Source organism: Ictidomys tridecemlineatus, chromosome 9, assembly GCF_052094955.1.
Source record: "Ictidomys tridecemlineatus isolate mIctTri1 chromosome 9, mIctTri1.hap1, whole genome shotgun sequence".
Classification (NCBI taxonomy): domain Eukaryota; kingdom Metazoa; phylum Chordata; class Mammalia; order Rodentia; family Sciuridae; genus Ictidomys; species Ictidomys tridecemlineatus.
The window spans coordinates 132,173,192-132,188,058 of record NC_135485.1 but is presented as its reverse complement, the minus strand read 5'-3'; the positions used below and the strand labels follow the sequence as shown (position 1 = coordinate 132,188,058).

At 39.0% G+C, this 14,867-nt stretch overlaps 1 protein-coding gene across 3 annotated transcripts in view; it reads right to left on the bottom strand.

Annotated features, from left to right (window-relative positions):
- The window catches only part of Rnf150 (ring finger protein 150), a 311,923-nt gene that overhangs the window by 157,052 nt on the left and 140,004 nt on the right, over nucleotides 1-14,867 (bottom strand). For 2 of the 3 annotated variants that reach the window (XM_078022089.1, XM_005327564.5), the window contains exons 3-4: nucleotides 9,551-9,622; nucleotides 7,999-8,081 (exon numbers count right to left, since the gene is read on the bottom strand). In XM_078022089.1, the coding sequence (XP_077878215.1) occupies nucleotides 7,999-8,081; nucleotides 9,551-9,622 (155 nt within the window). The remainder of the gene's footprint in view (nucleotides 1-7,998; nucleotides 8,082-9,550; nucleotides 9,623-14,867) is intronic. The other variant, XM_078022090.1, reaches the window with a different exon arrangement.

Below are 14,867 nucleotides of genomic sequence, written 5' to 3'. Positions count from 1 at the left end.
TATCCAGAACAAAAGTTTCATAGTCCCTTCACTATTACTCTGTGTTGTACTTTAACAGGAAGCATTTATTCCATTTTTTTAAAAAAGTTTTTAGCCTGGTATATCAATGTGTTTAAATCTCCATGTCATCTCTTTTAACACTAATGATGCCGTTAGTCATGTTCTAATGTTTATAAAAGTGTAGCCTCACATTTAACGAAGAAAATAAAGAGAACTGATAGAGAAATTTAGCCACATTTCTAAAAAGGAGAGAAGAGAATGGAAGGGTAACAGTTTTACACACAGAATTCAACAACTGTCTGTCCAAAACAGAGCTCTGTCTATGTGACCCAGTGGAGGGAGTCTTGAGGGCTGGAAAACTCTCTAAACGAAGGTTTCTGAAGATAAGCCAGAGCTGGCCAAGTGTTCTTGTTGTTGTTTATATAATCTGCTTTGTTTGAGTATGATTAAAAAATCTGTTTTAGTGTCTGAAATCTGCTCCTTGTGCTAAGGTTTTTGAGTGACAGTGTAGAAGCTACTGGACTTTTTGCTCTTTGAAATCTGAATGAAAAGACAGGATCATGTTTTATTTTATTTATTATATTTACTTTTTTGTGGGTGTGATGCTTGGGATGGTGCAGGGCCTCCCACGTGCCAGGCATGCCACTGAGCTACCATCCCGGCCTAACATGACCATGTTTTAAATGGAAAGAAATACAGATGCAGCCGTCAGTCACCAACCTGAGGAATGGACATCCATTCTGTGGTGGCTTATTCCTGGGTCTCTGGAATAAATAGATCCATGTCACCACATACCCACACAAATACATGAAATAGTCTCCTAACTGGTCTTCGGACTCCAGCTTCATCCCCTGGAGCCACACTCCACTCTAGAGCCAGGGTGCTGGCTGTGACTCACCAACCACAAGGATCCCCAGCACTTGGCCACCATGCAGGCCCTGCAGCTGGGCACTACATCTCTATTTTTATTTTTTGAATTTAAAACATGGTCATGTTAGGCTGGGGGTGGGTAGCTCAGTGGAAGAGTGCTTTGCTTGGGAGGGAGAAGGCCCTGTACCATTCCCAGCACCACAAAAAAATAAGTAAATAAATAAATTAAATTAAACGTGCTCATGTCTTTTCATTCAGGACTGCACAACCTGGGCTGCTTCCCCTCATTTCTGTCATGGGTCTTCCACTCCAGCAGCTCCAGGTTTCCACTGTTGTCTTTCCTTAGAGTGTGCTTCTCTCTAACTGACGGGACACAACTTTGCAGAATATAACAGTCGACCTGAATCATCACTTAGAAGGAAATAATGTGAAATTGTGAACTAAGATTTACACACAAAGCTACTTAGCACAGCCTGATTGGTAAACAGCAACAAGAAGTGTGTATGGGGAATAACTTAAACGTTCAAACAAAAGCAGATGAATTATGGTACAGGGGTGCTACAGTTTGGATTTAAATGTTACCCTAAGGTGGCCCGTCGGTTAAAGTGTGGTCCCCAACCTGGCACCAGTGGAGGTGAGGGAAACTAACTGGTGGGCTCTATTGGGAGGTCTTAGGACTCCAGGGCTGTACCCCTGAATGGGACAATGGCATCCCAGCCTCTACCTTGCAACTTGGCCGAGAGGTGAGTGGTTTTGCCATGTGTTGCCACACTATGTGCTGTCTCACCACACTATGTGCTGTCTCATCATGGGCCCAGAAGCACGAAACCAACAGAGTAGGGACTAAAATCTCCAGAAATGTAAGCCAAAATCAGCCTTTTTTTTTTCTTTATAAATTGATTATCTCAGGATTTGTTACACTGACAAAAAACTGAGTAACATACGTGGTATGGTATGTGGATTTAAAATGACGTTGCTTCGGGTTTTAAAGACGTGGGACACATTTATTCTAGAAAGGTCTCTAGGTAACTTAGAAGGTGCAAATATCCAACAAGACCCTGTAGGTGTCAAACAAGAAATAAAAATGAAAATGGAGATCCAAAATGGAATCAGAAATGAGGGTAAAAATGCCTTTTGGGTATGAGTGAGATATAAATCTGGCTCTAAGCTCTCTATCAACACAAGAAATCTGGATATGGGCTGGGGATATAGATCAGTTGATAGAGTGCTTGCCTCACATGCACAAGTCTGTGGGTTTGATCCCCAGCACCACACACACACACAAATATGGATAGTGGCACAATTCAGTATCTACAAAATAAGAACATTTCCCTTGGTTGGGAAAAAGTTATTCTACAGGAGAAGTGCTCTGGTGGGTCCCCATGCAGAAGTCAAGACACAAAATCTCTGAGATTGCTTCCACAGTGAATGCTGGCAAAAGCTTTGGAGATCCTATGGACCAGGTTACTTCTCCTCTGGGGAGCTAACAGGACAGTGCTTGTTTTTAGGTTCTTATGAATTTATAAAAGTACATTTTAGAAAAAACATAAGGACTGGATTATATTTCAATTAATTTTCCCAAAGAATATTTTTTTCTTAGTCACAGTTTTGATATACTTGCCAAAAAAATTCCTGAGGTCAAGCTAATCTAGATTTTAATCTGACAATTAAAAATAGACTCATCTGAATAAATAATGAAGGGGCAAGACACAAGCAGGAACTTTAGTGAGAGTTCAGGACAGATGTGATGGTGGTAACAATGCTAGTAATGATGTAATGTAATAGTATGAATGATAATGAGAACAATGATCATAGCAACACTTACTCTTGATATTGCAATAATAGCAATAACAATAATAATAATAATAGACATAAAATTATTATTCTTTGTCAGATTTGGGGTATATAAAATTTAATTTAGTCAACCAACTTTAATTGGGTCCTAAATCCAAATATTAGTTCCAGTTTCTTGTTAGTAAAATTCAAACTGAAATTAAAAACAAAACACACACACACACACACACACACACACACACACAAAATTCATACTTGGGGAATGAAGAGTCATTGTTTAGTGAGTTCAGTGTTTCTGTTGGGGACCAAGAAGATGTTCTGGAGATGGGGCACAGCATTGGGAATCTACTTTACCTTGAACTACATACCTGAAAATGGTCAAAAAAGTAAAATTCGTCATATATATTTTCCAAGCCCAGAAATCGACACCAGAGTTACATGCTTTAACAGAGGATCTTGCTCAGGCACACCTCAGATCCCACTGTGAAGAGCAAGGAGTCCAATAAACCCTGGGCCTGCGGAGCTGCTGACTTCGCTGTCAGAGCAGACACGGCCAAGGATGGCATCTCCATGCTGTTGGAAATCAGCTTCAATGTTTGGATGTGAAACATCAGGGGTGCACTTTCTGACTAGAAGGTTCCAGGATAGGTGTTATTAGTTCTTTACTTTATTCAACAATCTCCGTGTGCCCTGCTATCAAGACCTCTTTCAATTCCATGCAGCATTGCCAATGCTGCTTCTTGGAGTACCAGCCAGGAAGCACTATTTACAAAAAGTAACTAGAGGTCAGAGGTTGTGAACAAGGTGAGAACTGGGGACCATCTGCACAAGATAATAAATTCTGTTTGAGAGGATTTTACTTGTCATCCAACTTTGCTGATAACAACCCAGCAAGACACCGTGCCTCTGCAGGACACATCAGCCAATGATAGCATCAACCATGAGACACTGTTCTCTGTCGTCCATAGTGAGGTGGAAAGGTGAACTGTGAACAGCTCATCAGTGGATTATTAGGTAAGCTCAAGGGGGCCAGGACAAGTTCCTGTTTTCCCTCCGTGGAAAAGTCTGGCTGGGCCATGAAAAGACTTTCAAGAAAGGTTTCTGCAGAAGTACTGACATTCTAGGCTATTGGGTTGGTTTATGTAAGGAAGAGCTTGACTGGGTCTGGCTGAAGCTTCAGAGGTTAAAAAAAAAAAAAAAACGTCAAAACAGGGCACAGATAATCTAGGACTATTTCAAGTGAATTCTCTCAATGATAAGGGAAAAGAACAGGATATTAAATGGTGTTGACAATAATATCTTGACCTTGCACAAATAGGTACAAGAAACAAAAGGAAAGAGATATGCAAAAATGTTAGCAGTAGTTACCTGCATGAGGGAGTCAGGCAGATATTCAATTATTTTATTCATTTTGCAAATTTTCTATAAATTTTTTATTATAGTTGCACATATTATTCTGTATTCTGATTACTTATTGAATTTTTTTTTCCCATTAGGCTATTTCCTTTAGAGCATGAACTATGCCATTTATCTTTTCATTTCTGGTACTTTCTACTACTCCTGAAATACAGCTGCTATAAAATATTTGTGGTTCCAAAGGAAGCATTTAGTTGCTACTAAGTTTTTCATAAAGATCTGCTTATTACTAGGCAGCTTTTAAGTATTTCTTCAATTGTGGAGGAGATTATTCCAGATCAAAGGGAAAGAATGTAGTAGAAACTAATATTTGCACAAATGAGTGATAATGATATATGATAAATTAGACATTGGAAAAAACATTTTGTAGATTGTTGGAAAGAAATGCAAATATTTCTTTGGTTTTCTTAAAACATGGCAAACATGAACTTTTGGTCGCCCAAGGAATTCACATTCTTTTTCAGACACTGTGTGTTTGCAATTGGATAAATAGAAATGAATAATTATTGAAGAACAGTAGGAATACCATAAGATAAAAGCCATGGAAGGATCAGAGAGCCCAACTTATTCTCCAGACAAAGGAAGACAACAAAACTTCAATAAAATGTTGTTAAAAACATAATCATGGATATTAACCCATCACACACAAAAAATCTAGCCTTAAAGTCTAGCAAAAGCTTAATGATGGAGCAAACCAAAGTTTCTTGGAAAATGCCTTAGCAGTGTGTTAGGATCAAATCCAAAGCACACAAGTTGGACCCGTGCCACCCGACATACTCGGTGTCCTGCTGTGGATCTGCGCCTTACACTGTGCACACCAAGGCACCTCCTCGTTTTGCATTTTTAAATATTTATTTTTTAGTTTAGTTGGACACAATACCTTTATTTTATCTATTTATTTTTATGTGGTGCTGAGGATGGAACCCAGAGCCTCGCATGTGCTGGGCGAGTGCACTACGGCTGAGCCACAACCCCAGCCCAAGGAGACTCCTCTTTGAGTGCTAGAGAGGGACTGAAAGAAGGAAGAGTCAGCAGGAAGGAGCCATGGGTTTGCATGTGCACAGTGTAACTTTAATAACCACCAAGACCACAAATGAGGAGGAGAGGGCATTGGCTAATTATCATCATTTGTGCAAGGGTCTTGGAAAGAGATAAGAGAATGAGTTGGAAAATGCTGTGCAAAAGTATGAACCTGGGTGATTTGGAAAAACATCCTAATTGAGATGCACCCAGCATGTCAAGGATTATGAGGCTATAGACAAAGTGTGAGAGAAAGGACTAGATACATTGGGATATTTTTTGGAAACCATTTTTTACTCCAAAGAGATGCAAAGAATGCTGTGGATGAGTCAGCCTGGAAATAATAGGAAAGGGAGACCTTGGTGTTCATGGGAGCAAAGGTTTAATAACACCCCAGAGGAAATTATCTAGCAAAAACCAAATGTCTCCACATTTGTTTGATAACATCCATTAGTGCAAACCGTCTGGCAGGAACCAGCAACAGGCATAAAAATATTTTGATTTGAATATCAGCATGGAAAGAAATGCATGAGCTATTTAAAGAATACGTATGTGTGACTAGTGAAGCTCAAACAGTAATTAACTATAACCTATGTTTGGTAATGAGGTGTGTTTTGTTATTTAAAGCAGGATGTTCAATAAGGAAATAAAAAAAATAGATGAGTGCTAAGGAACTTGAAGCAAAAAGAATTAAGGAATGAGCTGAGAACCAAAGAACCAGGTAAAAAGGAAGAGCCTAAAGCCAAACTGAAAAGGAAAAGAATGTAGTAGAAACTAATATTTGCACAAATATTCCTAGGGCGAGCGCCAGTGGGAATAAACTGAAATTTCCTGAAGTCCTTTTTCTTTGTGGAAAATATTAAATGTTACTTTTTCTTGATGAATATTTCCCCAAAAATTACACTATAAAAGGAGGTCTGGAATAACATAAAAGTCTAAATACCATTAAAGCAATGTAATTTGTCATAATTAGAAACTGAAACCAGTGAAATGTTCCCAAACTGGGTATGGTAAATTAAATTGTGGTACAACCCTGTGTTGGCTATTATGTAGCCTCCAGCAATTGCAGAGAGGAACACGAAATTCATGCATGACGGAGCTTTAAATGAATCCATTATTTTTATGCTGTATGACTGTACAGCTAAAGCAATGCCATATATGCATACATATAATTTTTAACACAGATTTTCTTAATTAAAATTGTAAAGTTCTTAGGATTCTCAGTAAAAAGCAGCTGTTTAACTAGCTTGGGTTATTTTTTATTAGTAGTACCTCCATAGGGCTCTACGCGGCCTCCTAGTAGGAAAGTCAAGACAAGCATTGAACTTACTTATAACCACAGGGCTTTACAAAACCTTAATAAATGCTGCAGAGATGAAAGACGTCACCCTGGGAGGTTTTCCATAGTTCAGTGTCATTCTTTGCCCTTGTTCCTGGAAGTCATCCAGTAGACATGAGGGGTAGCGTGTAGAAAGAATTTACATGGAGCAACCTCAGACAGAGGAACTACCAAGCTTCCATGCGTCCCTGTTTATGATTTCGTCCCCCAGGCAGACGGGCATCTATAAACAAAACCTGGGGCTCTGGATGGATTTTCCTAATGCCCATTTTCGTAATGATCAGTTTGCCTAAGAACATTTTGAGAAACATCTATTCCCTTTGGGAGTTTCTGCATCAGTTGGGGTATCCAGTCCTTTTGTGTTATTTTAAGATTTTTGACCAAATCCTCTAAAGCCATATTTTCTTTCTTTTGTATTTCCAATAAATAGCTCTTAAAATTTGCATTGTTTGAAGAACCAATGGATTGATGAATATCTTCGTGGTGTGTTTTTCTATGTTATTTACTTTTAAACTCACTAAGAATTAAAGTCATTCCTTTTAAGTGAAGAATTCCTCATCAAAGCATAATTCCATTTTTATTTTTAGGATGCTTGCATGGATGCAAAAATACTAAAAAGGATTTTCAATTAAGGAGGATGGCTTTTATGAAACCTTAAATTTCTTGATTTAATTAGAGTATTTAAACTGATTGGATTTTAACAATTTAAAAAGAATTCCAACACCTTCACAGTGAATTTCAATTAGGCAGAGGGACGAGGGTTACGTGAGGATTGCCTGGGGAGTGTTCCCAGCTCTACATGCCTGCTTCTTCTTTTAAATTCCAAAATTTGGGGGAAATTTGATTGTCATGTTCACTTTCTGTTAGTTAAAAAAAAAAAATAAGAGAAATGGAATCTGCTTTTGGCTTTGTACTTACTCCTGACTATATTCTGATGGCTGAGCCTTTATGATCTTCCACAAAACATTTTCAAGAATTATTTTAATTAAATTAGCAGAACTGATTCTGAGCAACAGAGAGCTGCTTTTTCTTTTTTTTTCAAGAAAACTCATACCTGGATTCACATCAGCAGGTTCTGTGTCAAGAGGGTCCAGATCATAACGCTATCCTTCTTTTGATGCAGAGGGGATCAGGAAAATATATCTATTCCATGAGCCAAAGCCTTGATTGATTGATTGATTGATTGTACTGAGGATTGAACCCAGGGGGCCTTAACCACTGGGTCACATACCCAGTCCTTTAAAAAAATATTTTATTTTAGAGACAGGTTCTCACTGAGTTGCTTAACACCTTGCTTTTGGTAAGTCTGGCCTTTGAATTCACCATCCTCCTGCCTCAGCCTCCCAACCTGGTGGTATTACAGGTATGTGCCACTGTGCCCAGTAAGCCAAAGCCTTTCAAGGACTAAGGTTACCAGAAAAGATGGCATGCTTGCCATGTGCAGCTGGCAACACGGAGGCCCACTGACATTGCCCAGCAAGATCGGCCGGTCCAAGCCAGGGTGGCCAGCAGGCATGCTCCACACACCAGCCATCCAGAGCAGGCAGCCAGTCACTCACCGGCAGGGCAGGATCCTGACCACGTCGTTGGGCTTGTATCCTTCAATACAAACTGCACAGTTGTCAAAATCCGGCTCTGTTTCCTGCAACAGGAGCAGTGCAGATGAGACCACCCTCCTGGCTTCGTGAGTAAATACCAAATAAACCAAAGGACAGCTTGCCTGGAGCCAGGCTTTCAACAGCCTTTGCTAGTTTTCTTCATCAATAATTTACCGGCTATCGGTGTAGCTGGCATTCTTTCCAACCCCCACTTTGTATTTCTAGGTGCCACCGCAAGTGCTTTTGTGAGGAAAACCATTTCCTCATGTACTTTTACTAATAATGCTATCAATTACAAGGAGAGGTAACATATCAGAATCTTGAGTATAACAAATAACATTTATGGAGAACTATCTGAATGATATTTAATCCACCGATTCCTCTGTAATCTAATACATAAACTACACAGAAACACAAAAGAATGTTTTTCATTTTTTTCAAGGACATAAATTTCTTTTAATACCTCAAAAATTTATTACTATGTCATAGCCCTTGGACTTTTATTATTCTCTGATTGAAGGGGAAAAAGGAATGATCAAAATGGACTTCAAATTTAGGAATACTCTTGAAAGAATTTTATCTTAATGCACCCAATAGTGTTTTCAGAGAGTTGAAAAGTAATAGCATATAATAGTAATAGCACATCAATCCTTCAGACTACAGTCGATAGCTGCTACACATGTGGAATTGTGGATCCCTTACAATGCTCCAAGGAGCCCCAGTCCTTCGAACTGGGTTGTAATCCATTGATCTAAACATCTCCTGGGAGATCAAAGAGACCTTTAAAGGCCTGCAAGCCTGGACTGTACTCTTTCCTGTCCTTTCTTACGATGCTGTGATTGCTTCTGGCTTTACTCCATGATTCTACAGTGAAGGAGACTGTTGCAATGATATTGGGGTGTCCTGAATACTAAATTTCATAGGAACTGATATACTTTTTGTGTTTAGACTCTAGACGTGAGTGTAGAACAGAACTCTGCACATAGCTCTACCTTCCCTGCGAGGATTACTGGACAAACTTTTTCAGGTCAAAATACTGGGAATAACTCTTTTGTTTTTTTTATCTTGTGGGACACTGCAGTCAAATATCATTTGAATATTGAATTTTGTTTCCTTCTTTGCACTGGTTGCTGGAGAGCCCCGACCTAATTTAGTATCCATTTCCATTACCTGTTTCAGGTAATGCATTTGTGCAGTAATGTCATCCTGGCTTTATCCATTTTTTTCTTGTACACTTACTTTTCTGTTTCTCATATTCTGTAGCAAATGGGTTTTTTTGTCCTACTGAATGCATTTTATAAACTACTTTAAATAATATTTAATAGCATATAATAGTAATAGCACATCTATCCTTCAGACTAAAAAAAAGGGCACATATCAGATGCCTACAGGATGACTTTAAGCACGTATTTCCCTTTTCCATCCTTCATTCTCTTCTACCCTGACTGTCAGAAAACCAAAGGAGAGCAACTACTTTGAATAGTTTCCCACCAAAAAGAAAAGAGGCTGTTACCTTGTCACCCTTCTTGATGGTCCTGACCTGGAGCTTGCTGATGGCTTTCTTTGCTGCATCTCCCAGTCGGCGCTGAAAACACCAAAAGCTACTTGTTAGTAATGAAGATGTGTAATTCTTGACTTTATTTCTGATGGCATTTAATAAATCAGGGCCACTGTCTCTGAAATCATGCACACCTGGCATGAATGTTAACAATGATGGCTGGAAGAGATGGCACAGTGGCATCTGTGCAGAGAGGCTCTGCTGACCAGGTCTGTGAAAGAGAGTCTGGTTACACCTTGTGTTAGGCACACCGCAAACGATGCAGGAAGGTCCTGCTCTTGAGTAACTTCAGTGCAGTTTGCAAGACAAAAAGTATTCAGTATTCGCCACCCTTAACTGCTCAGTCTGTAACACAATCTAGAGAGTTTAGAATAAACTTCATCTCCTATTTTTTACTATTGGGGCTATACTGTTTAATATTCCCTTCCATTTGCTCCTGCAGACCTAACCTAGGTTTAAATTCAGTCTGTTTGATCCTATTCCGTCAAATTTCATATGTCAATTTTACTTCCCTTTGTATTGGTGTTGAGAGTACATATTAAAAATACATAAAAAAAACAATGTTCAGGTTAGCACATAATTACAAAGCAAAGATCTAAGTAAACCACTACCATCCATGTGAAGAAAGAATGTATTATGCCCATTTAAAATTTTTTTATTTTTAAATATTTTTTTTAGACCTTGATGGACTTTTATTTTATTCATTTATTTATATGTGGTGCTTAGAATCAAACCCAGTGCCTTACACATGCTAGGCAAGCACTCTGCCACTGAGCCACAACCCCATCCCCCAAGCCTCCCTTTTTTTTTTTAACAGAGTAATTACTTTCCTAATGAGCCCTGTAATAATGTAATAAGAGGGCAATGGAAGAGTGGGGGAGGAGAATTCAATTTTAATCTGTCAAGGAAGAAAATCGCTAGTTAGTGTGCCATTAGTTTTCTACATGTTTTCCCTCCATCTTGGGTTTATGTACTTCTGCTTTATAATATATGAATATTTGTAGTAGTGAAACATATTTGAATGATTAGAATTAACAATGTCATCATTTAAACACTCAAACTTCTTTCTTTCTCTCTTATTTATTTTTTTGTGGTTTTTGGGGATTGAAGCAGGGCTTTATGCTTGCAGGGCAAGCCCTCTGCCACTGAGCTACATCCTAGGCCAATTCTTCTCTTAAAAACAGTGAACCGATATTGGTGAATGCTTAGTATATCCTAGGTACTTTGCTAAAACTTTATAAGTAACGTTGCCTTACTCCTTACTATAGCCTGTAAGAAAAGAACTTTTTTTTTTTTTTAATAAAGAATGAAGACTCATAGAGCGTGGGCAAATTTTTCAATATTTTAGAGACAGAGAAAGTTTGAAACTGAATAAAATCAAGTCTGACTTTAACATCATAGCTAATCTACCACCTTCACTTTATTCACTAAACAACCACCCAATCAATCAACCAGCCAGTTAGCCAACCAAAAAACATCTGACTTCTAGTCAGCTAATCATCCAATTAGTTAGCCAACCAACCAACATCCAAAATAGCCAGTTAATCAGTCATCCATCCGCCCATTCACCCACCCACCCATCCATCCAAGCAACGAACCATCCAACCTAATGACCAACCAATTAAAGGCTATTTAAAGTACATATCATAAAGCACTTCCTTAGCACACAGCAAAGTGCATAAGCATAAAAGGTGATGTTCTTTTTAATTCAGTTTCTCTTTGATTTCCATCCTTGATTTCTAAAATAACACTGGCATTTTTAATAGAAGACTAAGTTTTGGCTGTTTCCTAAAAGGAGGGCTAGATACACTTGAGATTTACACAAAAGTCCATGAGTAGCCAGCACACTAAGGTAGCCGGAAAACTTAGGAAGAGTCTGCAATGATAATTACCAAAGGTAGACATGAGAATGAGAGAGAGAAAGTAACTGAGGGAAAAGTAAACACGTGGCCTATTCTTCTCCTTGTCCTCTGGTTACTACCTTAGTCATCCTTACATCTTAGGTCATTCTTCAGGGATCCCCCAGCAAGATCCCTCTACTCTAGACCCTCATTGCACATTTTCGACACACCTCTGCTTTGCAGCACTGTCACATTGGGTATTTGATATTTGTTTTTATGATCAATCTCTGTTATATTTCCCTCAAGTAAGCTCTTCAACAGGAGCTCTGTGTATATTCTTGCTTTTTACTATGTCCCCAGATCATTGAATAAAGCTGCCTTCAATCAGTGGCACTTGATTATACAACATGTATTTTTGATCTCTTATTCTATGCCAAGCACAGCTTTGGGTTTTAGAAAATTGGTAGTGGGGAAAAATAATGCAGACATTTTTGTCCTCTGTAGCTTATCATCTAGTAGAAATTCCATAAAATATGACTGAATAAAATATTAAGCCAATAGGTTTTTTTTTTTAAGCATGGAAACAACCTGAGAAATTTAGCCAGTTCATGAAAAAATTTACAGATAAACTATAGTGACTTGTGTTGTATATAATCAAAGCCGAATTTCTAGCCCCAGCAAACCCAGCTTGTCTCAACTAGTAGGTGCCAACTATTGCAATCTGGGCCATGGATGAAAAGCACTGAGAAAGTGTTACTGGTCACTGGGAGAAAATGTCACAAACTTGCAGAATACTACATTAACACCAAGAAATCTGGGCCCTAAGTAAACAAATGTTGATTGCTTTTAAGCCAAGAACTCAGATATTTTTGTAACTGTTTAATTGGTATTCTATAATGTTTGTACCCAATTCAATTACTTAAATTGTTTTTGTTATCAAAGGATGAGCAGAGTAATTAAGCAAAAAACAGTATTTTCAAACAGGGTCATAGATTTGTATTCAACTGAAGCCAAAGTATGTTTAAAGCAGGTGAACTAGAAATGATGTTTTCAAAATTTAATTTTCATTTAAAACAATTCTCTAGCAAATGAAAGATGTCTTCTTAAATGTGAACATATAATTTAATTTCAAGGAATGGGAGGAAGAGGAAGGAGAGGAATCACCACTACCACCCAAAGAGGTAAGTCCATTCAGGAAATGTAGAGTAAGCTAAAATTAATGTATCAAGGCTTATGGCTAAAAGGGAAGTTAATGGTTGTGGTATTAGAAAGATGAATTCAATTAGTGGCATTTGTATGACTGAGTCCAAGAGAGGTTAAGGTGCTTAATGAAGAATAAAGTCCTTTAGGAGATAGGCTTCCCAAGTCAGCAGAGCTAAGACTTAGAGACTAGTGCAAAAGAGAAAGTCATGAGGTTCTCTTCAAAGTTTCTACAAGGTCTTTCTCTTTGGGAGTCCTGAAAAAACTCACATGATTCACAAAGGCAGGAAGACATATTTTCCTTAACCATTGTGAAAAAGGGTACAACGGTGTCTTTTCCCTTTCATGCTCCTTGAAGGTCCTGGAGTCAAGCCTCATTCCATAGGTTATGGGTAGACGGCACCCATTTGCCTCCTTTGAGGAGCAGAAAGATGGAATTCTCCAGACTCATGGAGGCTATGAATGTCTGTCCTGTCGCTGGGGGAATACCCAGCTGCCTGAAGAAGATAAAATCAGCTTCTGAGAAATACATGATCATGGGGCCAGGTAGCATTGTTTATCTACTTATTTTTTGAAAGCGTTCTGAAATAGCAAAATAAGGGGAGAAGCCCCATCAAGTTTTCAAAAATGCAGCATGTATTTGCATGTAGCCAAATATTGTCAGTATGTCTCAATTCTTCCTAAGTGACAGTAAAATTATATGTGGGAAAAAAAGTCCCACTTTCAACATTTAAAACAAGTTTTGAACATTTAAAAGAAAGTTCTACTTCCAACAATTTTCACACTAGTGTTGGATTTCCAAAATGCAGATTAAAGAGATAATAAATGCAAACATAAATATTCTTAATGAAACGACCCAGATAAAGTAGTTGTTGCTTTTGTTGTTGACCTCTTCTTTTGGGGGATTTTTTTTTTAACTGTGCCAAGAATAAAGGAGGAAGAAAACGACAGGCCCTGTTCAAACTGAGTCTTGCCCAGGGCCCAAGCAGAGAATCTAGGCATCAAACCTGAAGTCAATCATAAACAGAAGCTTTCCTTTGTGATTTTCAGAAATGCAGAATGGAAGAGTTAGGGACCACCTCAGGGGAATGGGGGAACACTAAAGGTTTGGGTCAGTGCTTTGTTTTGGGTGGGGTTGTAGGGTTGTTCTCCAACCCAACCAAATCCAAATCAATGGTCAGGACTAGGCATCTTGGTAATCAGATTTAGCTATCAATTTGATCTAATTAGGTACAAGAAAATATTTTCCAAGGTTATTGGTTTCTGGACAATGGTGAAGATGAAATGCTTTATGGAAAACAAAAGCAGAACCACACATTAACAGAAAAAGTCCTCCATAAGTACCCCGTGAGGATGAAAAACCATGACAAACCCCAGTTCAACTTCAGACCCATAAATTAGTGATCTTCCAAATGCTTAAGAAACTAAAAAGGAAGACAGTTTCCTCTTCATCTGCTCTGTTAGAAATTCAATGAAGGTTATTTAAAAAAAAATCAGGAACCAAAATACAGTTCTGGGACTCTGAAAATGATACCCCAGTGCTGTGCGCAGTACCTTGGACTAGAGGAAACCGGAGGCCTCAGGAGCAGCCTCAGGGCAAAGTCTCCTTCTGCCCTCTTGCCCTCCAATTTCTAGAAGTGAGTGGAGGAAAACAGTTTTCTGTCTCCAAGGTGAGTCGGAGAAGCTAGAGCCCTCTCCTGAAGGAAGCCATGAAACCTGGGGTGGGGGCAGGTGCCACTCTCAGTTTCCCTTGAAGGCTCTTATTCCACAGTGTCCTGTCCCATACGTGGGAGGAAGGAGTGTGCCCAGAAGATCCACAGAGGATCTGAACACCCCCACTGACCGCCCCACTGTGCATTCCGGCCTTTTGTCCACTCATCTTTCTCGGTGGCTGCTCATTCTTCATTGTGCGGAGGAATAAAAATAAACCATGTCCCTTGGGTCTTGGGTCACCAGTTTCCAAGATTCCCACATCCCATTAAACTTTTCATTCATGAAACTGGTGACGCTCCTATCAGTGTCACGTGGGCCCTATGATGGGGGAGGGGATTCACTGCACCTTTCCACCCATAGGACGGCATCAAAACTGAGCTGACCTCCCCCATCTCATATGATGGGATAACTTGGTGTCACATTTGCCCCAACAACTGTGTTTTATGCTTATGTTAACCATCATCCTCACCCTCATGAAGGGGAAAAACAACTAAAAGTTTTTTATGTTCTAGGTGAAG